The sequence below is a fragment of the Bidens hawaiensis genome, unplaced genomic scaffold (genome assembly GCF_021521415.1).
Source record: "Bidens hawaiensis isolate Kalapana, Puna unplaced genomic scaffold, B.hawaiensis_p1.1 tig00002338_1, whole genome shotgun sequence".
In the NCBI taxonomy this organism is placed as follows: Eukaryota; Viridiplantae; Streptophyta; class Magnoliopsida; order Asterales; family Asteraceae; genus Bidens; species Bidens hawaiensis.
The window spans coordinates 2,506,176-2,530,516 of record NW_027491126.1 but is presented as its reverse complement, the minus strand read 5'-3'; the positions used below and the strand labels follow the sequence as shown (position 1 = coordinate 2,530,516).

General features: G+C 31.3%; 2 protein-coding genes across 3 annotated transcripts; both read right to left on the bottom strand.

Annotated features, from left to right (window-relative positions):
• Nucleotides 1-11,737: 11,737 nt before the first annotated feature.
• LOC143618521 (anaerobic nitrite reductase HB2-like) lies at nucleotides 11,738-13,067 on the bottom strand. The gene is made up of 4 exons (XM_077090713.1): nucleotides 12,835-13,067; nucleotides 12,623-12,737; nucleotides 12,417-12,533; nucleotides 11,738-11,951 (listed from the first exon to the last, which is right to left on the bottom strand). The coding sequence occupies exons 1-4, from the start codon at nucleotides 13,023-13,025 to the stop codon at nucleotides 11,799-11,801; spliced, it is 576 nt and encodes a 191-aa protein (XP_076946828.1). The 5' UTR covers nucleotides 13,026-13,067; the 3' UTR covers nucleotides 11,738-11,798.
• A 2,021-nt stretch (nucleotides 13,068-15,088) lies between these two features.
• Nucleotides 15,089-19,094, bottom strand: LOC143618509 (uncharacterized). 2 transcript variants are annotated; one of them, XM_077090706.1, is made up of 4 exons: nucleotides 18,862-19,093; nucleotides 16,234-16,882; nucleotides 15,880-16,043; nucleotides 15,089-15,517 (listed from the first exon to the last, which is right to left on the bottom strand). In XM_077090706.1, exons 1-3 carry the CDS (start codon nucleotides 18,993-18,995, stop codon nucleotides 15,882-15,884), a joined length of 945 nt encoding a protein of 314 aa, XP_076946821.1. In that variant the 5' UTR covers nucleotides 18,996-19,093; the 3' UTR covers nucleotides 15,089-15,517; nucleotides 15,880-15,881. The 2 variants fall into 2 exon arrangements, with proteins under 2 accessions (XP_076946821.1, XP_076946819.1); XM_077090704.1 differs by having other exon boundaries at nucleotides 15,090-15,514; nucleotides 15,886-16,043; nucleotides 18,862-19,094.
• Nucleotides 19,095-24,341: the final 5,247 nt, after the last annotated feature.

The window sequence follows — 24,341 nt, the reverse complement described above, 5'->3', positions numbered from 1 at the left end:
TTTAGTTTTCTCTATAATTTGAGATATAGAGAGAGGAGTAAAAAATAACAAAATCTCGTATTTTTTTGGTAAAGAGACTCCTTTGTGAATTATGAGCACTCTTTGGGCCCAAAAAAAGGTGGCCCATTTTCCTAAACTATTTTTGTATGGCCCAAATCTAAATTCATGTTTCTAGCCTGTTAACTACTCGTAAATTATTATCACGTGGAAGGGATCGACAATCATGAATGTAACAAGTAACAACCACAAAATCTACGAACCTTAAGGAGCATATGAATCTACACGAATATATAAAGGATGTGATTTTGTAACAAAGACATGTGGAAAAGGGCTCAAGATTTTCTTTTTTGCTTTGAGCCTTCAAAATAATAGGCCGCCCAACCAATGATGGATTTTTATAGTTTTAATCTTAACTGTTATATTTTCATCTTTGGACTGAGAAGTAGTGTATTGATTGGATCAAATGTAGTTTTACGGAGAAAAAATTAACTATTTAAACAGACAAGATTATTTAAATGACAAATTGAATAAGGTTTTGTCTTTTTAAAAGATAAAGAATGAGGGTACAATTTCTTTAAAATACAGTTTACTATTAATAAAACACTCAAGAAACTAGAACATGAAAAAAAGTTTCAAATACAATAATGGATTCTTACCTCACTCGTGCTAGTTACAACTTACAAGGATGATGGTGTGATTCCCATGAGTAACAAAAATAATGGCCATTAAAAAATTGGCTATTTTGGTATGGTTTAAATTGAAAAGAAAAACCATTTATTTTCAACAATTATTATTATTCGAGCCAATGATATCGCATCCAACCTACTTTAATTATTCTTTATTTTAATATATTTTTAATAAAAACAAATTATATGTAGCACTAATTATTTGGGTAATCACCGATACGATCATGTACATGTTGTTTAGGGTGTTGCTAAACGTACCCTCCTTACACTATTTTATTAAATATACACCCCTCTCAACTTATTAGATAAATTACTATTACCTCTTAACATTCTTTATATACATACTAGCTTATAAGCCTGTGCGCTACACGGGTTGAGAAAATGTCTTTTCTTAAACATATTATCATAGTAAGTTAATTTATGTTATTTATGTGATTAATTTTAAATTTCCTATCAAGTTTAGAAATAGATATATTATTTTTGTATATAAGATTGTCAAAGACTAAATCGAGAATGTTTAAGAAAACTAAAAAATTTGGGCAATTTTTTTAACAAAAACGTCATATTAAATTTTGAATTACTAATTATAGGCATGATTAAAAGTGTTACCAAAATTGAAAAAAAATAACTATATTACACTGTATTATGAAAAATAAATAAATATGATCTATGAAGTTTTAAAAATCAAAACCAGTATCAATGTACTACAATGTTAAACAAATAGAACTCCGTATCTCCCCATGTTCGTATGATATGTTTGTTTAGATGGTTTGTCATAAATATTTCTTTACAAATTTTGTTATAAAACCCATGTACCGTTGAAATTTTGAAATCATCAATAATTAGAAACACTAAATATGAAACATACCTTATCGTCAATCGTGTGATAATAAACTTTCAAATAAATTCTCACTAACCAAACAAACTAATAGGTATAAATAACAAACATTCAAATTAAAAATATTAAGGAAATTAAGAAATCATAGCAGTACAAAATATTAAATCACTTTAAATATAAAAAAATATTTATTTTTGATTTTATAACGGCAAATGCTACTATTTTATTTTTCAGTCGGTTAAAAAGTTGCAAAATAATAGTTTAAGGTATTAGTATCCCAACAAATCTTTGTTACAATAAGTCTTCGATAAAGTACTTCTAAATCTCCATAATCCAAGGCGATTCATATATTCGATCATCCGGTGGCAATCGTCTTCTTTAAATCTTCAAATAGACTGTGTCATAGGGTTGGGGACAAAAAATCTGAAATTAAAAAAATCAATTATGCTTAAACATACATTGAGAAGAAGAAACCATCAAATAACATGACCGAATAACACGAAAATAAAGGTTAATATATATAAATAAAAACAATTGGATAGCGTGGGGAAGTGATATTATAAATGTGATCTATTGGTAGTTCTCTCAATAATTTTGGAATCCTTCTACATACACATTTTCAAGTTTGGCCATTGGCCTTGTGGTGACTAAAAATGCAAAATTTTATAACATGATCAATAAATGTAAATAAGCAAGCCTAATGACCATTGATAGATAACAATACAAAAAAACATAAAGGTTCTATGCAAAATCATACATGCCCAAGACAAAGACATTAAATATTGTCATAACATCAACTCGAAAGAACCAAAACACAAAAGGCCAACTGATACGAAAATTAAAGTAAAAAAAATGTTCGCTAAAATTATAATTTTGACCCGTTCAATAAAAATGCTATCTTTGACTTGTGTGCTAAAAATTGTTAGCTTGACCCATTTGATTAAAATGATAAGGTCAACCCGCTTATTAAAAGTGATATGTTTGACCCACAAACTAAAAGCGACAATTGATATGGAGTGGTTTAAAATAGTAAATAAATTAGTAATTGAGTTCTTACAAGGAAAAAGTAAAAAGAGTGTTGCATTTATTTTAAATATATATCAAACAAAGAATGATGCACAATATGTCTTGGTAAGAGTGTTGTATAATTATTTTGTGAAAATGTGTATTTGTCTTAATAGTTGACCGCCATTTCAATTTTTGAAAATATAAAAAGTAAAAGTAGAGTTTTGTAGATTTTTCCTCCTTTACATGTAAGGTGAAAGAAGTTATTTTAAGTAAAAAGAGTGTTGCATTTATTTTAAATATGTATCAAACAAAGAATGATGCAGAATATGTCTTGGTAAGAGTGTTGTATAATTATTTTGTGAAAATGTGTATTTGTCTTAATAGTTGACCGCCATTTCAATTTTTGAAAATATAAAAAGTAAAAGTAGAGTTTTGTAGATTTTTCCTCCTTTACATGTAAGGTGAAAGAAGTTATTTTAAGTAACATTGAAAGATGAAGAAAGTGTGAAGTCTCGTGGGTAAAGATTTTGAAAACACTTTCATGCAAAGTGTAACACCCTTGGCAAACACAACATCGTCCCACTCTTAGGATATCCCACATCGGCTTTGGACAAGAGAGATCACTGGTTCATAAGTAATGTCCTGCCTCTTCAATCATCAACGCGTTTTGGGCAACCAAAATCAAATCCGTGAGCTCTTCGTGGGCAGAGCGGACAATATTGGTGGTACGAGAGGCCGGGATGTTACAGTTGGTATCAAAGCCACTCTTGTGCCGTTCGGGATGTTGGGACACGCTTCATCGAGGACGATGAGTCCAAAGGGGGGTTGTCTGTAACACCCTTGGCAAACACAACATCGTCCCACTCTTAGGCTATCCCACATCGGCCGTGGACAAGAGAGATCACTGGTTCATAAGTAATGTCCTGCCTTTTCAATCACCAACGCGTTTTGGGCAACCAAAAACAAATCCGTGACCTTTTCGTGGGCAGAGCGGACAATATTGGTGGTACGAGAGGCCGGGATGTTACACAAAGTCTTGAAATACAAAAAAAAAATTGACTTTGAATATAAAAATGGTATATAGGTCAAAAGCTATTTATTGATTTTAAATTTTTTTACAATGTTTAAAAAAGTTGTATAATAGGGCACGAGTCTTAAAAAAAGTGTTAAAAATGTAATTTTAAGCATAAGCAAAACAAATCCTACTTACAAGTAAAATAAAATCACAAAATGCTACTAAATCGATACTATTAAAACCATAAAAAATAAATATTATGATAAGTCAAAAAACTAACCTGATTCATGACTCATTTAGAAGATGCTCATCCTCAAACTGAGGAAACAATCACCTAAAGATATTTACTTGCATGGTGGTACCCTATAAGTATCAAATGAAAAAGTGTGATAATGTTTATTTATGAAGGTGTTCGTATAAAAAATAGACACAATTTTTAAAATACAAATAAAGTTTTATAGAATAGAAGCAACTTCTAGAAAAGCAAAAAGGTTCGATTAGGAGGTTGGAGTTTTTTTTTTAAATTATTTCAAACCGCTTTCTTAAACATAAATTGTGCGATAATATTTAAATTAATTGAGGTATTGGTATTATAATAATGTGATAAGATGAATAGGTGAAACCGATTTTAATGAGTGTAAATTGTTTTGTTTGGCTCGTGATAACCGAATCCAGATAAACAAAGAATTTGTATCCGATCAGGGAATAAAAACGATTTGAGTTTATGAGTAGATCGAATCAATAAATCTTGATCTAAAAATGATTTAGTAAATAAGGAATTGAATAATTTAATAATAGAATAATAGGATAATTGAATAGTTAAATCAAATAATATATTGTTTCGTATAAAATTAAACAAATAAAACAATTAACGAATGTTCTTCGAGGTGTTGGGTTTCCCATGAGCTTTCCATGGCATTTTGTTTCCCCAACTTATTAGCATACCAAAACCAAAACAAATGAGTGAGTTAGCCTCCCATGAGCGTTACATGACAATTTGAATGACCCAACTCAATTAACGCATTAACAAATCAATTAAGTTTGTCGGCCCATGAGCGTTACATGGCGATTTGACCGACCAAACTAAATAACGAATAAACGAACTCAAGCATAAGTAGTTGAAACATCTCACCATGGATGATAACGTTCCAACAAAATATCGCAAATCCAACAAATTGTGCAAATGTACAACCGGCGTGTCCATGACGTCCCATGGGTTTTACACCTGCCTAGACATTTTAAAAATAATAAAACACAATAAAAGGGTGTAACCGTTTAGCCGGTTACATTAAACGCTTAAAGTGTCGGTCGCCTGACAATTCTCACAATAGCGGGGAATCTTGTCACGCTCGCTAATTCTAAACAAAAAGAACAAATACGAAGCAAGAAATTCTCAAGAAAGTTTCCGACAATAAAAGGCAATCTAATAAAATTCAATATAAATATTTAAGTTTGAGACATAGTCTCGAGGTTATAAATATATTTTGAGGATGAGACATAGTCTCGGAGTAATAAAATATTTTGAGAGTGAAGCGTGGCTTCGAAGTGGTGTGTGTGCATGACAATAAAATAAAAAATTAACTAAGCAATTAAATTAGTACCTAATCTAGCAAGGCAATAACGTAAGCTGTAAACAATCAAATAGAAAACGTCAGGTAAACAAATAAGCACGTATGGGGTTCCTAAGCATGTTACTAAGGCAACACTAACGACCTATCTTAAACCTTCGGCTCTGATACCAATCTGTCACACCCCAACCTAAGGCGGAAATGTCGGGGCGTGAGCTGATTGTCACAACTCGCAAGGTACTATCTTGAAATTATAAAGCGACAATAACTAATTAATTTATTAATTGACAACGAACATTTAAGTACAACAAAAATAGAGAAAATTACAATACAGAACCAACTATTCTTGTTTATGTTTAACATCCTAAGGTCATCTCTACGTGAGCTTCAGTTCGATAAGCAATCCAATCTATAACCTGCAAATGCGTACAAAATATATATATTTGTCAACAACACATGTTGAGTGAGTGATTCACCAGTTTTGACACGAACAACATGATAATATATAATGATATAAATAATAGAGTAAAAATAAGCAAAACTGTTATCTGTGAGTATAAACAATGAAAGTGTTAAGCAAGTAATGAATGTCGGTGAAACCATTGCCAATGCGATCGGGCTCCGGCCACTACGACGGTCGTATGATCATACTATAATGAGATTATGTCGGACGTCTCCGAATGCGATTCAAGTAAGCAAGTAAGCAAATAGCAAGTAACAAACAGTCATTCAATTGATACACAACACAAAGATCACAGTTTGCGGTTGATAAATAATACGATAAATAATATGATAAGTGGTACGCAAGTGTCCCCAAAATATTTGAAAACAAGTAAAATAGGTGAGTGATTACTCACCTGATTAGAGGAACGAAATACGAATGCGGATGTGAGAAAAGTAAACCCTTCGGGATATACCGTTAAGGATTCCTAGTCAAATGATATGAATTAATTATAAATTATATAACTCAATTTAATGAATTAAGATTCGGATGTGATTTGAATTTTGTTTGGAACTATAATATTATGGATTGAACGATTGTTTACTATTGCTATTGCGAAATCATTAGTCTAAATAACTAAATATGAGTTGAATAACTATATGATTATTCAACTAATATTTAACTAAATATAACGCAATTATAAATGTGTAGTTATACAAACATAACTTGTAATATATTAAATAATTTAAGACAAACGTTAAAATATATATTTATTCTCTACAATATACATTTTGGATTATTGAACGAAAATCTAGTTTTATAAATATAAGTATAAATTAATACATTTAAAATACAATTTGTATAATTTTTAAAAGATGATACATATATATGTATTATATTTAAAACAAATATAAATAATTTTATAAGGACGTTCCATGACGAGAAAACACCAATATGGGTGTCGGTTTTAAATAAAGTAATGTCAATTTAATATTATTAAAAACAATAAATAAATAAAAAACATATATATATATATATATATATATATATATAAACGAAAGTTTTTACGAGTTTTGACAAGAAACACAAACTCCAAGATGTCGGTTTAATAAACTAATAATGATTAAATCATTTTTATTAATTATAATTAATTAATTAATCCTTTAAACAATTAAAAAAAAGAAATTAAAATCACAATAAAAACCGCCTCTGCCCAGATTCGAACCTGGGCAAACGGCCGGTTCAGGCGAACAACATAAACACACCAGACCAATTGCTCTGGTATGACAGTTGGAGATTAGATAGATACGATTTGTTATATACATAAACCCCTAGAAACCCCCAAATTCATTATAAACCCTAGATTATAGAATCATTCAATCTGATCTACAATTGATGAATTAAGGTTAGGGTTAATGTTAAGCGCTGAAAAACGACCAATACTCATAAAAATTACCAGTAATCGTTGAGAATCGATGGTCAACGGGGGACGAGAAGCTGCGGTCAATCTTGATCTTGTTCGTCGAGTGCAGGGTGTTATTATTCAATTAAACATAGGGTTAGGTTCACGACGGGTATACGATGCTGAGGATGATTTAATTGCAATATCATGTTTGTTAACGTGTAAATAGATTATCAAACGATGTCGGCCAAACAAATAATAATTACGGGCGCGTTTTGATTGAATTAACATAATTATAAACGTCGGTGCACCAAGTAAGGAATGGTTGACAATATACATTAATCAATTTCCAAGTTTAGAGAGCGGATTAAGGTTCAAGAAATCAATTAGGATCATCGGTACGGGTAAACGGGTTTGGGTAAATGGGTAAAAGGATTATAATATATTAATTATCCAGATTTGCATAAAAGGTCCCTGCAGTTTAAGTGTGGGTGCAAAAGAAGTTAAAACAATAGTTTAGGGTGTAATTTGTAGATGAATGAAAGTTATTTTGATAAAATAAATAAGTACAAAATAATAATAATAATAATAATAATAATAATAATAATAAAAATAATAAAATGTTAATGACTCGTTAAATGCGTTGCTTCGTTAATAAACCCGATAGCGAAAACAATTCGGGTATATATATTATATGAAAATTCGAGTTGTTACAGTCTCCCTTACTTTAGGGAATTTCGTCCCGAAATTAAAGAATACTATAATAACACTACTAAATTTTAAGTAAAGTAAAAAGTTTAAATATGGTTTTAAAACTAATCATAATACAGAACTTTGAATAGTTAAAGCAACGCTCCAAATGAAAATCCGATAAGGGCACTTATATATAGGATGTACCAGCAGTGTATCAACTGTGTCTTTATCTTCTCTACATTTGTACCGTTATCCCGACTACTTTCAATTCTATATTATGACACACAATTGCACGCATTATGATTTCCGAGCGAGGACATCGATAATTATGTAGGCCTCCATAATTACTTAGGTCATCGGATGGTCCACATAACTCGTCCAATCGTGTGGTTTACAAAATATTTGAAAGGCATGATTTTGTGAGAAAAGTTATTAATTTATTATAAATATGAGGAAAGTGTTAACATATTATAAGACCATTGGGAGTTGATTTACTATAAGTGTAAAATCTCAAGATTTTATAAAATATTTCTAATAACGCACTTAGGTGAACTTTCAAATTTGATTAATGAAATTAGTGAAAATTTTAAAGTAACTTAAAAGTTAAGAGAAACGGAAACATTGAAGTTGGGATATATGATGCGTCGACAAGATCGATTGTGAAGAAAGAGAGTGGGGATACGAGCCAACTAACAAATTTACGTGAACTTACCAAAAATTCTATGATTGCAAGGATAACATCAACAAAAGTTTATGAAGGAATTAATTGATAGTTGTAGACGAATAATAACCTGTGAAATTTTTTTTTTTTAAAATATATATATATTGCAACATTCAAGGTAGAATTCATAAGATCGAGAGTACAAATTTGAACAAGCTTAAACGAAGACTTTGAGGGATTTAATTTAGTTAAATGAGAAACTTATGAAATTTAAAGAGAACTTTATACAACAATGAAATATCACAATTGTGTGTTTAAGATGTGGTAAGTTAAAATATTAAAGTACTGGTAGCAGTAATTGAAAATGCATAAATATTAATGCAAAAATTTATGTATACAAACAAGCTGTAATAGATGAAATTAGGAAGCGGATATTCACAATCACTGAAATAGTCATGTTTCAATTAAATCTTTATAATTAGATAATATTGAGAATTAATAATAAAATTTCAATTAAATCACCATGGGAATTCAATGAAATTCATTTTTTTAATAGTGAAAATTTTACTTAAATAATGGAAAATAAAATTCCGTAGCGGAAATAATTTTGTTTAAATAAGACAAGTTCAATTAATAATAGAACTATAACATTTCAATTTTAACGATAAAAATTTACAAGATGAAAGGTAACTTGTAATGCACGAGATCAATAAATACACGATGTACAAAAATGTTAAAAATCAAAGTTGAGAATAGAAATTGACACGTTGTCAATAATTTAATAACCAAACAAGGTAAATGAGAAAAGACAAATTGAATAATATGATCAACTAATAACTGGCTGTCGAAATTGTGTTTTTTTATATTTTTTTTTTAAAAAAAGTTTGTTTCGATTTATGAGGATCTAAATATTTTAATTAGTTGAAGAAATGTTAATGAACCAAATCCTAAAATTTTGATTAAGTAAAACCAAACGTGTAGATAAGTACGGCAACCAACGATATTGATCTTTGAAAAATATAAGAAAAGTTTTTATTGTATGCGAAAAAGATACTTAAAATGATGGATTTTCCAAGTTGGGTTTGTTCCAAAATAACTAATTTAGACAATTAATCGTTTAAAGTATAACTGAATACAAAATACGTTTATACGAAAATGATGAAGACGATAAAAATCTTATTTGTGAAAACTTAACTACGATTGGTTTGATTCAAAACACCTTTGTTAATTGAGCTTATGAAAACTTAAATAATTGAGATCGAATGATTTGGGGCACCTCAAATAGGTTTGTGAAAACGAGGTTTGACTAAGGTAAGCTTGGAACACCTGTAAACCAAAATTACATTCATTGGTTTAGTCAATGTTGCATTGAACCCCTGTAAACCAAAATTACTCAATTACCCCTTATTTAAACTTACTGTCTTTTTTTCTCACAGAAATGTAATTGTAGGTAATAAACATAATTTGACATAACATTTATATTATATATTGTGTAATATCATATAATCACAATAATGTCATTCTAGGTACTAATTAGTATACCAATATGATCAGACAATTATTGGAACACCGATCGCGGTCTTCGTAGAGGAAATCAAAAAATAAAGTGGTGTCGTCGTGGGGTGATAGAGGATACGGAGATCTAATAATCTAAAACAAAAATTAAAACAAAACTGAATATTAAGAAGCTCGTAATGTAAAACAGAAATTTAAACAAAACATAATATTAACAACCTTATAATCTATTAAAAAAACCTGTGTTTTCTTAATAGCGATACCAGTGTTACCATGAGGCGGTGGTGTCTTCGTAGAGGAAATCAAAAAATAAAGTGGTGTCGTCGTGGGGTGATATACGGAGAGTGGATGCGAGAAGCTTGGAGGCCATATTGGAAGTGTAATTAAGAAAGCCCTAATTGACAAATATCTAAAATAGAGAAATGTGAAACCCTAGAAGAAGATGAACTGAAGAGAGAAAATAAACAGATGTAGAAGGGAGGTCAAATCCGCTATGAGGTTGTCGGGACTGAAATCTGATTTTTAACTATACCCGGTTAAGGGTAGAAGATGAAGATGAAGAAGAAGAAGTTGTGTTTGAAGCAAGTGAGAGTTGCAGATGAATGTTTATTGGAAAAAGTAATCACATCTGAATTTCATTTGAAATTTGAAAGAAACAGAGAGAGAGAGAGAAAGAAAAAGACCGCTTTATCAAATCTTCTTCATGAAAATGATCAACACAATAGCATATTAAACATGGGGCTGTCCCAAATGCACCTACCTGCTGGTGACACGTGTCACAACCTTTTTTCTTTTATTATATATAGAGGTTAGTCTCTATAACATTTTTTTCACTTAATAATCTCAACTACGTATATTAAATTAAAAACTATCAAGATTTATAATTAATTTATTTTTTTAGTATTAATATTGTAAATATTTATAATATATTTTTTTAATTTTAATAGTATATATATTTATAATATCCTTATTTTACCTCTTTATCTTTTACAAAATAAACCCTAAACCCGAAACTCTAAACCCGAAACCCTAAACCCAAAACTCGAAACCCGAAACTCTAAACCCTAAACCCGGAACCCGAAAACATAAACCCTAAACCCTAAACTCGAAATCATAAAAAACGCAACTTGTAAAAAATAATATGAAATCCTTATTTTTGTGCTAATTTGGCAATTCTATGATTTAAAGGGGTAATATGAAAGTTGGTTTTTCCAAGAAGGGGGTATGACAAGCAACCAGGGGGGTACATTTAGCCACACCCGTTGTTTAACGGTTAACACATACCTCTAAAATTTACCGAGTGTCTATTTTAAACACATACTAGACCATGTAACTTAGATATAAATAATAGTAATTGATTTACTAAAGTTATGCTTAAAGTATTATTAGTGGTGTCGTTTTAATAACCAATTAATTATAGGATGAATAGGGGAATTAGGGAATATATGGTTGATATTAAGATCATATAACCATGATTATAGTTTGACTTGAATGAGGTCATTTACATTTTTTTTTCTTATTGAATAATAACTCTTTATTAAATTATTACGTTTTTTTTAGCTTTCAGCCTTTTAGGGGTGCATGTAAATTTAGTAAGAGTTGAGCTTACACAAAATGAAAACATAAACACAAAAACTAGTATAACAGGATATGTTTAGACTTTTAAGTTTAGATTTTTTTTAATTATTTCTAATTTTTAACCTCTTGGTCTATATATGAATAAATTCAATATCGAAAAGCTATTGTTAAGCCAAATTACAAAAAAAAAGTCCAAGATAATAGAACGAACGAACATCTCATTTTATATATAGGATAATAGTACATCAAAACATAACTAAATTCTTGATACAAGACCAAAAAGAAAAAGAACAATATTTTTCATCACACTCATTATTTGGTTTTGTTACATGTAAAAAAAAGAGCCTTACATATATGTAAGAATGTTGAACTAGTTAATGTGGGTTTAAAGTTTAAACATTTAAAGCTTCAGCTTCTTGTTTCATTTCAGTTTTAATTGCATTAGCCAAATGATCATAAGCGACACGCCAAGCATCCTTCATCTCTTCACTGCATTTTTCGCCCATCGCTTTCTCCACTGTTCTTATCAATGCTTCTTTCACAACCTTCATTTTTTTCAAATTATTATTTTAATCTATATATTTGACTAGATTATAAACCGGTCTATTACAAAGTTTGAAAAATAAAAAACGATATCATTCGTAAATATGTAAGTGCTTCTTAGAAAAACGATATAATTCATGTTACAAGAGTCGGTTTAATAATGAGAGAATGTTCAATTTATTAAAATGTTTTATGAACAAGCTTAACTTTCAAAAAAAAGTTATAAAAAGAATTATAGAAATTATTATCATTAATACGAGGGAGAGACGGGAAACAAAAAGATTATAATTTTTTTTTAAACAAACATGTATAATTAATTGGAGAGTGAGGCGGGTAAAAAAAAGGTGAGTATACACCAGAGAGTGTTACGTGACAAAAAAAAGTTATTATTTTTATGTAGTATAGATATAGATAACTATAGACTATATATACAATTAAAATCCATGAGTTGAGAGAATGATGAATACCTCAAACTGAGGATCCGTAATTTGTTTCTGAAGATGAACAGATCCCAAGTACTTGAGTATAGAACCAGATATCACAACTTCACCTTTCTGCCTTAGTTGAATTGCTGCCTCACATACCTTCAATCATCATATACATTATATTATAATAATAATAATAAATCACATTAATTGCATATATACAAGGGTAAAAAAGGAAATTCACACACCATTTTGAAGACTTTAACAGCATGGGACTTGAGCTTGGGGTTATTTCTTGGAAGTTCATTTGTATCTTTCAAAAACGAAAATAGTCCTTTCACCTCTGGGGCTATATCCAATATCCTACAAGTAATTTGTCACAATGTAAAAAATAAAAAAAGTTTATACTATGAGCGTTCAGTTGAAAAGTACTGGTTCCGTCACTGGATGATTAACTTACATTGCGTAAAGATAAAGACTTAATTCCGGAATGTCTTCCTTCATCACCTCCCATGATTCCTTCACCAATGTTTCTTGCTTCTCACTAAAACCCATCTCTTTCTCTTGTTTGTGAATTGTGTGTCTCTCCCTATAACATACACATGCATGTATATATACTAGGCTATATGTTATAAAGTATATGGCAAGCATATCCAATTTTAAGGGATAAAGATGTAAAAGTGTAAAACATATGGCTACATAAGTGGTTTTGCTCTTGGGCTTCATTAAGGGTCATTTTGGCTTTTAACAAGTGGATGTAAATATGACCACTTCAATAATCTTCAATAAATGCATTTGGATGGTTCCTATGATTTCATATGTATCTTTTTGACTGATATATTTTAAAAAAAAAAATTGTACATTTGTAAATTTGTTTTTTGACTGATCTGAATATAAAATATAAACTGTTCTATTTAGATTTTTTTAACGACAAACTAACATACCGTTAAAAAGCACATTCATTTACAATTTGCGGATTTGAACTCTTAACCTTTAGAAAAGAGGGGTGACACCTTACAAGTTACAACACACCATGCTTAGATATCAATAGTTATAAATCCAACTAGTAACATTTGTGAAATTTGATTTATTTTAAACAATATATATCAAATTATGCTCTTTATAATTAAGATGGACCATTCATAGTTTAAAGATCAATTGCTCCTTATGTTGTGGTAATGATCCCAATCGTATCCTTTTGATACAAAACACACATACTAGCAATAAGTAATGGATGAAAACATCTCGACAGAATATAGACCATTTATCCGTACTGTCACACCCGAATTCCATCACTTGAGCCTTGACATAGGATGTCAACTTTCAATTTGATTTAGTTAAACGTGTCAAAAATAGTTTTTTTTTACCCTATAACAATAATATATATGTCGTTGAATAATATTCCAACTTTTCTTTTCAAAAGAGTAATTTTAATATTTTATGTTTCTTCCTTTATTGAACGTGTCTCTCCCTCAGTAGCTAACATATTTCTTAAAAGGAATTCATGATATGAGAATCATAAAATCATTCACAGAAGCAAATTAAGAAAGTGGGGATCGAGTAAATGACAAGATTGGTATTCTTCTTTTGAACAGGTATAAAATAAATAATATTAAAATACGTATAAACCATCAAATACAACTGTATGTGTAGGCTACAGATCTATGTGCGGATTGGTTGTTTAACTTATTATTTTTAATTATTTTTCATCATATTAAATCAACTAAAATAGGTATCATATCTTATATCACATTCTTCTCTCGTCTATCTTACTAAAAATAAATATTGTTTCTGGGATATATTTATAAAAAAACAAATAAATAAAACTATTTTCAATAATAAATCACCAATTAAATTATTTTTTTGAACGGCCACTATTTGAAATTAATAAGAGGCAGCTTGGTAGCCTTTTATTATCTCTGTTAAAAGTTTACATCTGAATCGGTCAAAGGTAGAATGTGTTTGATTACACCTCCTAATAGCTCATTGAGTCTCTCAGTTGTTAGAGACATGCAAAATGATTCAAAAATTATCTTTTAGTCAATCAGGTATTTTATTAATTCAAGAGTTGCCAAACAGCACTTTAACTCTTGTTTCTGTTTATTAATTGTGTTTATAGAATTCATAAGAATATATTATTTAATTAGTAACCACATATTTTAATAAATTGTTTATGAAATCAAAATTGTACTTTTCTAAATAGAAATAGTATCAAGTTGACCATTTTAAATTAATATATTCATGAACCGTATATTAACCCTTGTTAAATAAAAATGATCAAAAATTTCAGTCCATTTTTAGAAATTTTATAGTTGATTTTCAAGTGTGAAAATGGGTAGATCCTTGTAAAATGTAAAGACATATGTCAAGCTAAAATTAGATAATAATTAAAATTTTAATATTTAACTAGAACAAAAGGTGAGAATTCTTACAAACAAAAAAAGATGTTTTTCGTTATACTCAAAATATTTTCTATTTTAGACAGCCATTTAGTCCTATAATTAAATATACCTTCAAAAGGCTTGATTGGAATTGGTGTGATAAATGACAAAGAGAAAAAGATTATGATTTGTTTTTAAATTAGTTAATGGGTGAGGTGTTCCCTTAATTCATTATAAAACCTATCATTATAATAATTATACTATTTTAGGCTATACCAGTGGAGGTTTTATGTGTTCTCTCATAAAAATATTAAGACCAAGAGTGTGAATTTCTGAAAACATGAAATTTACTACTAAACCAAATGACAATTAGATACATCACATGTAAATAACTTCAAGCCAAGATTACATACATCAAAGATAACAATATTCTGAATCACTGAACAATAATCATCCTAAATAAGACAACCTCATACTCGTTTTGTTTTCTTTGATAAAGAAAACAGATCAAAAACATTTTCTTTTAAACCTCATTTCGCCAAAAAATATCACTTCCCAATATGTTTTTACCGAGTCTCGGAGTTACCATTCACTTCACACATACTTCAAAAACGAGTCTTGTGAAGAAACAAACCTGAAGTTTATTCGGACCAGAACTTCACAAACGCAGCAACAACTGTCTTCATAAATGACACGATAGGGTTAGTTTCTTGGCTGACAGATTTCTTTGTTGCTGCTGCTGCTGCTTCACACGAATCACTGCTTAAAGAATCAAGTTTAGCACAAAATCAATAAACTTAAAGAATCAAGTTAAACCATTTGAAAGATGATTAAATGTTGAATGCCACTATTACTTGAGTTGTCTTTTTGTCTCAAATGGACAAACAAAATTTTCTGGACTTTGCTCTTTATACAAAAAGGACAAAAAAACACTGCTTGCAGATCCGTTGACCGGACACATTATGTACTAAGAGTGACCCGTTTCAATCATAGTTGTTTTTACGAGTCACCCAACCTGCCTGTGTTTTTTTTTTTATTTTATGACATGTTTTTAGTATTACTCATACATGAAAGATGCTACTTGATATCAAGATACCCTCTTTCCATGCATCTATAAACATTACACTTACATGTTGATTTCGTTTGATGTTGCATCAGCTGTTTGCTTTTGAACAGTATCACCGGGCTGCATTTCTAATTTGTACTTATCTGTGGTTGTTTCTTCAAAAGTTGCATGTTGAAGAGAACTGCTGGAGTTGTTGCTGTCTAGATGCTTAGAACTCAAGGCCTATCAAAGTGACAAATAATAATCTTATGGTTATTTTTGCTGACAACTTATGTAAAAAAAATTGTTTGTTTGTCAGATACTAAACAATATCCTACAGACCTACACCGAGGATAATATGACTAGAATCAATGCCAGGATTTTATCTGTATGAATAATATAATGATAGAAAAAAAAATTAATATGAACTCACATTGTTTTCAACAGTATCCACAGCTGCCTTTGAATTATTATCAGCTTCCATTTCCAAGTCGCCATCTAACAATTCTTTCTCACTTGTTTTCACATCAACATTATAAACCATGCTAGAAACAGGCCGCAATGGAAAAGTCTCAACGACCACATCTTCTGACAAATGACGTATATGACCTTCAAACGGTTCTACTTCTTCTGTTTCACCTTTATGCCCATCCAAAACCCGTCCCATTAGCGGTTCCGTATGCTCGGGTTCTACAATATCTTCACTTTTCTTCATTGTTGCATGATTAATCCCATTAATTAAATCATCATTATCAAGATTCTGTCTATGCATTTCAGGAACCCATTTTGAATTTATAAACTTGTCACGTTTGGATTCATACTCCTTGACTAGTGTTTGGTTGTCTTTTGGCGGTAACCCATGTACATTAGGATCAAATGATATTGAACCCATTGGATTGTTATCCAAGAAACTATTTAGGTTCTCCATGTTCTGCTCTCCAGGTGGCAACTTAGGTGGGGCCAGCACTCGGTTTTCCTGAATAAGCTCTCGGAAAATTTCACGCACTGTATAATATGACCCGCCAACTTCCTTGTGTGTCAGATGCAGTGATGGGAAAGTTCCATTGTTTGATGCCTGATGTCTGCAGACAGTATAACATAAATCAATCAACTTTGGACAAAACTTATGAAATTAAAAGAAAAAACCAGTCCAAAAATATTGTCTTAATTTTTATTGTGATTTATTTTGTGCAGAAAAGACTTGAACACCCTGCGTCTTCAAGTAACCGAATTTCTCAGGAATGCATTTTTTTTTTCTAAATCTAATTCATCAAGTTTAGTTAATGAAAATTTTACACCAGTTGTGGGTTCATCTGTATCAAGGAGAGCCGCTAGTCCCGTGCTTTCTCCTATAAGTAGCATTGTCCGGACTGCAGGTGTGGCGTCTTCCTTATCTAGCTTAAATCTCTCAAAAACCATCTTTCTGATGGAGAAAACTATTTACAATGTAATAATCTTGACGGTATGAATGGTTAGAGGTTAAGTTTTCAGTATCGGTTTGTTAATAACTCAATAAAAGATGATATCGGACCTGTGAACTTTCATAGGAAAGCTGTTTCTTCTGCTGAACTAAATTCTAACCAAAATATGTTTTGACTTTTCAAACTAGAAGTAACACGTAATCGGATCAACAATTTCAGTGGGATGGATTTATCTGGTCAGATGCTAACTAAATAATTTTAATCACCTTGCGTCAAGTAAACATTGTTATATTGTTTTTCAAGCAATCACAAGCTACTTACACGGTTCAAAGTGTTTCTTAATCTGTATTTTGAGTACTTTCAGCTTTAAATATAAACAATGCTGTAAAGGGACAATTTTCGTGACGGTGCAACTACCCACCACCTGTCATAGATAACTTTCCTCAAGAAAGATATAATTATATTGCTTCAGATGGAGATATGCAAGCCCTTCATAAAATTCATGTTCAGGTACTGCTTGCTCATCATAACCAACAATTTGGGCCACCTTGGCATACCTAAACTCTCAATGATCCGAATTGTTGGTTACGTTGAGCAATCAGTGCCTCAACATACATCTTGCGAAGAAATTGCATATCTTCATGCAAAACAATATAACTATTACTTCCCTAAAGAAATTAACCATGCCAGGCGGCAAGTAATTATCACGTCTCAGTAATTGTCCCTTTCAAGCAATATTTATATTTAGAGGTGAAAATACAGATCAAATAACACTTTAAACTATGTAACTAGTTTGCATCCAGCTGGATAAATCCATCCCAGCGAAATTACTAACCTGATTATGTGGCTTTTCTAAGTTTGAAAAGTCAAACATAATAATCAACAAGAAACACAATAGGGGTGTTCTTCGGGTTCGTTTTTCGGGTTTTTCGGGTCGGGTTCTTCGGGTTTCAAAGTTTTAAATCTTGACCCGAAACCCAACCCGAATCTCTCACGGATTTTTCGGGTTCAGGTAATTCGGGTTCGGGGTTTTTCGAGTTGGGTTAATCGGGTTTCGGGTATTCTAGAAAACTAAACAAAAAACATACAAATTTATAAAACTACGATGCTATAATTAAAATAACATATTATTCTTTGTTCGTAAGCAAATAATCAAATAATAAACCAACATAACTTGATAAAACAGTTCAAAAGAAGAGTACTAACTCAAACCATAATCGTCTTCAATCGGTCGTTATTTGGTAGTTCGATTACGGTTACTATTAGTAATAAACGAAAAACATAAATAATAAACAATCGATCTATAGTAGTTGTAATGACAACAATCGATTAGGACCAGACTCTGATAACTTTAGTGACTAAGACTTAGCCTATTATACCTAAAAATATATTTAATTTCAAAACCGAAAGTTTATTCGGGTTGACCCGAAACTTATAAATCAAACCCAAGAATCAACCCGAATTACTTCGGTTCGGGTTAGTCTTTTCTCGGGTTCGGGTTTTATGGGTCGGGTTAGTTCAAGTTCGTGTTTTCTCGGGTCGGGTTTCGGGTAAAAGTGACAGCTCTAGAACACATAGTATCTAGTCATCAACTACTTCTCAAACTTGGTAGCAATAGCTGTAATGTAATTACTAATTACCTCTTTACAAAAGTCTCCACCATTTCTTTTCGTTCCTCTTTGGAACGCCGCTTTGATTTTTTCCCTCCGGACGAGTCATTGAGCTTTGCTAGGGCGTATGTTTTCCCAACACACCCTACTTTACTCACTTGCATTTGCTCAGCTACACAAAAACATCAACAGCATAATAAAACCAAATAAAAAACCGACGAAATCGAACCGAAAATCGGTTATCGGTTATTTTTTATACCCTCGGTTAACCAAACTTAACCTAATCGAAACATTCATATTTTTATATATTTCTAATCTAGATTTTATACCTATGTTTAATGTATTATATGTTTTATAAGTGAGAAATTATTGGGGCAAAAATGACATGTAATAATACGATGATTGTTTACCTGTAAGTAAGTAAGTAAGTAAGTAAGGTGTATGTATGTGAGGGATCGGAGTTGTGATGCGATGACGGTGAATAAATTAGAAATGAAATGAGAGGGTTTTAATAAGTGTGGAAATGAAAACCCTACACAGTGTGTGTGTGTGTGTGACACTGGAGTTTGAGTTTGACTGATTGCTATCTACCCTTTTTCTTTTCTATTTTCTTTGTTTTTCATGTCTTTTTAAGTCAAGGATTATTATATTACTAATACTAGTTTGAGGTCTGTGTATTACACGGGTAATTGATGAAAATTTTGTACTTTAATCATTACATGAAATATAGTTAACAAAATGATCATATATTTTATACAGTAACAATTTACATTTAAATTACAGAAATTACATAACTTAGATTACACAAATCTACCTATGCTATTAAAACAACATCTTTTTGGATACATGTCGAGAATGATCCATTATAAATAGATCGTTCATGTACCTTATCTATCATTTGAAGATCATGTATGCACAAAGTATTGTTGTTATGTAACTATACATGAAAGTCATAGTAAACAAATCATTATATTTTGATGCATTGGCATGAAGTTTTAAATGCTTGTAAGAAATAAGTTTTTTTATTGGTTAGAAATCATAAGTTCATGTACCTTACCCACCATTTGAAGATCATGTATGCGCATTGAAGTAATCTCCATGGAAATGGTGTAGTTGCAAAAATGATGAACATCTATATATTGATGTACCTTGTACTACTAAATCTCCTAAACAATATAAAAAATAAAATGAATATCATCATGTTTACGTAGATGCATAATGCAAAGTGGGAATTAAAAATTTACCAAAAGAAGTTAGTTATTATTGAAACAAAAATATGAAAGCTTAACACATCAACAACTAATAAACTGGTAAAAACGAGTGGCTCGTGCCGGGTTGGTCTGTGAGTGAATGATGAATATAGTTTCATAAATAAATTATCGTCAAACGCGAATTTTTCGATCCAAACATGAGTTGAAAGTTGACAGTTGACCCAATCGAGAAGTTCAAAGTAACTGCACGTTTGATAACAGGAATCATGAATCTGAGGTTTAACTACTTGAGTATCATAATAATAAAAGTTAAGTATATTTAACCCAAACATCCATTTAAATAATAAAATTTAACAAAAATGCCCTTCTACTTAAATGAAAAATCTAACAGAGTTATTCAAGTGGTTATTGATCAGGCTGGGTACTAAAGTAGTTAAACCATAAGGAAAAAAAAAAGTAAATCTAGCTCTTAAAAAATAAGAAAATGTTGTGGTTAGGTTACCCAACAGAATGAATATCGGGAATGGATACTCCACGAAGCTGATCAGCATCAGATAGTGAATTGGCATTGCTGTGAATCCACAGATGGATAGTCCACTCACCAACATCCTAAGTCCTGATTATAGTTATAATCTAAATAACTTTATTATTAACAAACATGATATCATGATGACAAAAAGAATCAGAACGGACACTATATATATATTACTTAAAAGGATATGTGAAGATAATATATTAATTAAAAACATATTTGATAACAATCAACATCAATCAAACAATTAGATAACACCACCAAATCAAATTCAAATGTCCTTTTTCTCTTCTTTTAATCCCACCCCATGATTCACGGTAGGCACCAACAGTTATAGTCAGGTTGTGTAAATTTACTGTACAGTAAGAGACAATGGAACGATCTGAAGCAACGGTGGAGATGAACGATAGCAGCGGTGGAGATGAACAGTCATGTAGGTTTAATTAGATAACGGAGAAGGCAGCGAAGTAATGGTGGATTGTCAACGAAGGGGTCACGATGCTTGATTGAGGGCCTGCAGCGTAGGGTTTTTTTAATTTGGAAGGGGAAACTGTGACAATCGTCAATTTCAGGTTAACTCCGTTAACTCAACTCCGTCAATTCAAACTTAAGATCACTAAATCTATAACGCACACTTCATTACATTTAAACTAGGGTTTAAATGACGCTTAACACTTACTACATGTGTAGTCTTTCGGGATTTGCACCGAAACGCAAACGAGTTGACGCAAACGATTGAGGATTAAACGAAAAACGTTAACATAATAATTATGTGATAATTATGTGTTAACATATGTGTTACTTGATTATATGGTGTGTAATGCTAGACAAGAAACAAGAACTAAGGTAGTTAAGTTAGAAAAACAACAATTGAAAGTGAAGGGACTTGAGTGTAACTTGTATGTCTATAATATAACCTTAATCACTTAACCCTAACTTATTAACATAACCCCAAGCTCCGATCGGCCCTCCCTCCCTTGCTCCCTTGGCTGCCGTCCACCATACACACACATTCAACCAAGAAATCAAGCTTGTGATTGAAGAACTAGGTGCTAGGAAGGTATAATTGATCATTCTATACATTCTTGTTGCTTGATTTTGATGTTTGTTGGGTTAACCACAAACCCTAAGCTGCCGATTTTGTGTATGTATATAGCTAATATGATTGTGGTTGATTGAATGATGATTTGATAACTAGATTGAATCTTGTTGCATGTTGATTGTTGTGTCTTTGATTTGAGTTCAAACACAAACCCTAATCAAGTATGTGATATGTAATTGATGTGCATGGATGGTGTTTATGGAGTCTAGAGGGTCATATGAATGCATGATAGTTCATAGATTGTTAATATGTTGAGTTTGGATGCAAACAGTTTCTGGACAGAATGTGTATTTGATGTTTAAGTGACTGTAACGAAGTGTAAATATGAAAATTGGTTGAAATTATTGGTACTACAGTAAAATAGGTTGAGTCTAGTTTCTATAGAGTATAAATTTGTAATTTTTGGACAAGTAAAGGTTAACTTTTATGATTTTACAAAAACGTTGTGCAAAGCTAAGCTGTTAGACCTGCTGTTAGGTTATGTTGTAAATGTTATATCTCATGAACTACGAGACCAATTGGGTTGGTTCCACTTCTGGAAGTTGACTCATTGAGTTAGGAACCTAACCCAAGTGGTCTTGCATTTATTGGATTTTTCGTTTAACGGGAATTGCAAATAACATTCTGATTTCGCATGAATTTGACTGTTATGAGTTTGCTGTAATGATTTGATGATTGTGAGAAAACTATGAGGAATAAAAATGTAATAAAATATGTTCTGGAAACCTAAGACATATGTGCTTCTGTGATGATTTTTGGTAAATTAATTGAGATGATATGATCGGTGAAATAGTACAATCTTTCTAGTAGGATTTCTGTCTCGGTGAAACTAGCTGCTGAGTTGTGTAAAAATGCATGAAACATGATACTTGTTATACAATTGTTATGTTTTGACCAAAATACCCTTGCGGGGAATAATTGCTAATTGATTGCCATGAATTGACCAAATTGCCCTCATGGGGAATAATGGCTAATTAATTGTTATTTGTTGACCAAAATGCCCTTACGGGGAATAATTGCTAGTAACGTACGTTATGAATACATGAAACGTATATGATTGCTTACACATGTAATGTGTCACAAAAACACTTGTTTAAGTCACCCACGATTCACAAACGAAACACGAAACATGTTATGTGCATAGGTATTATGTGCCGGGTCTAGAGACTCGATAATATTCCGACACTTAGAAAAATCTCTTTTTGTTTTAGAACGTTAGAGAGAGTTTTTCGGTGACGCGCATCTTGGTGATTTATTTTGGGAAATTCTTCGCAAACAGTGAGTTTCACTTTCCCCTCTTTAAACTGTTTTCAAACGTTTTTCACTTGGGGGAGATAACATACTCCACAACGCATTTAAAATTTTGTTATAAATTATATATCACTTGTAAAGGCTAAGTGGCAAACGAAACATTTGAAGTCCTACACATCGAACCGGTTAATATTTAGAATAGCGAGTCACTGTTAAGTAGTACTACTGAGTTTGACAAACCCCACCCAACGCTAAACTCGACTGGAGGTCGAGCGGGTGTAATTTTGGCTAACACGTACCATGGTCTGGAGGACCTGGTGACAAGGCACTTAATAAACGAGTCAGCTTCGGTGTCGAACACTTAGTAATACTTGTTGTATAGACTAGCTACCTATCGATATATAATTTGACATAACACTATCTGGTAACGCTGTAACGCAAAACGCTGAAACGCAAAACGCTGTAACGCAAAACGTTGTAACGCAAAACGCTGAAACGCAAAACGCTGTACCGCTGAACGCAAACGCTAAACGATTTATTTCTATATAACTTGTGAACTCACCAACCTTGTGTTGACACTTTTAGCATGTTATTCTCAGGTAGCCGAGGCGGGCGCGCGGTTTAGGAACATGCATTGATTGAAAACGCTTTTGTCCTGCAAACTTATTTTTAACGGTTATCTTTGGTTTAAGTCGTCTTGCGTGACGCAACTTTTGATTAAAGGTTTTTACGCTTCCGCATTTAATTACTCGTAAACGTTTTCATGGTTTTGAAACTTTATTTTATGGTTTGATTATAACTGATGATTCCGATCCTGCCAGTTCACACCCTCTGACGGTAAAACTCCGTTAGTGGATTTTGAGGGTGTGACAGAAACAAATTGACTGAAAAATATACGGATCCAGATAATATTAGTTGGGCGGGTTAATCTGAATTAATACCATTTTAGTGAATATGAGTTAAATAAATAAATATGGGTTAAAAAAGTGAGGAGTGATGAGAGGATGACAAGTGCCAAAATATAGTAGCCTTTTATTAGAGTTTTTTAATTTTTAATTTGGAAGGGGAAACAAATTGATTGAAAAATATACGGATCCAGATAATATTAGTTGGGCGGGTTGATATGAATTAATACCATTTTAGTGAATATGAGTTAAATTAGTAAATATGAGTCAAAAAAGTGAGGAGTGGTGAGAGGATGACAAGTGACAAAATATAGTAACCTTTTATTGGAGTAGTAAGATTATTAATATTATATTTGTATAACTAAAAATCATAAATTCATAATTATAACTACTTAGTATAATTGAGAAGTTATAGAAGATTTTTTTTTATATTTTATTTTTGTAAATCATTTTGACATTTATCTAATTGTGATAACTTGACATTTTGGTTTGTTGATAAATTTGTTAGA

Bases quoted from the DNA above. Each gene is read 5' to 3' on its own strand.
- LOC143618521 (XM_077090713.1), bottom strand. From the start codon at position 13,025: ATGCTTGCCATATACTTTATAACATATAGCCTAGTATATATACATGCA. The intron at 12,534-12,622 runs GTGTGTGAATTT...TGATGATTGAAG, and splicing joins CTGTTAAAGTCTTCAAAATG to GTATGTGAGGCAGCAATTCA. The intron at 11,952-12,416 runs GTATTCATCATT...AAAAAAATGAAG, and splicing joins TTACGGATCCTCAGTTTGAG to GTTGTGAAAGAAGCATTGAT.
- LOC143618509 (XM_077090704.1), bottom strand. From the start codon at position 18,995: ATGCAAGTGAGTAAAGTAGGGTGTGTTGGGAAAACATACGCCCTAGCA. The intron at 16,883-18,861 runs GTAATTAGTAAT...TACTGTCTGCAG, and splicing joins GTGGAGACTTTTGTAAAGAG to ACATCAGGCATCAAACAATG. The intron at 15,515-15,885 runs GTAAGTGTAATG...TTCTTTAAGCAG, and splicing joins ACATCAAACGAAATCAACAT to TGATTCGTGTGAAGCAGCAG.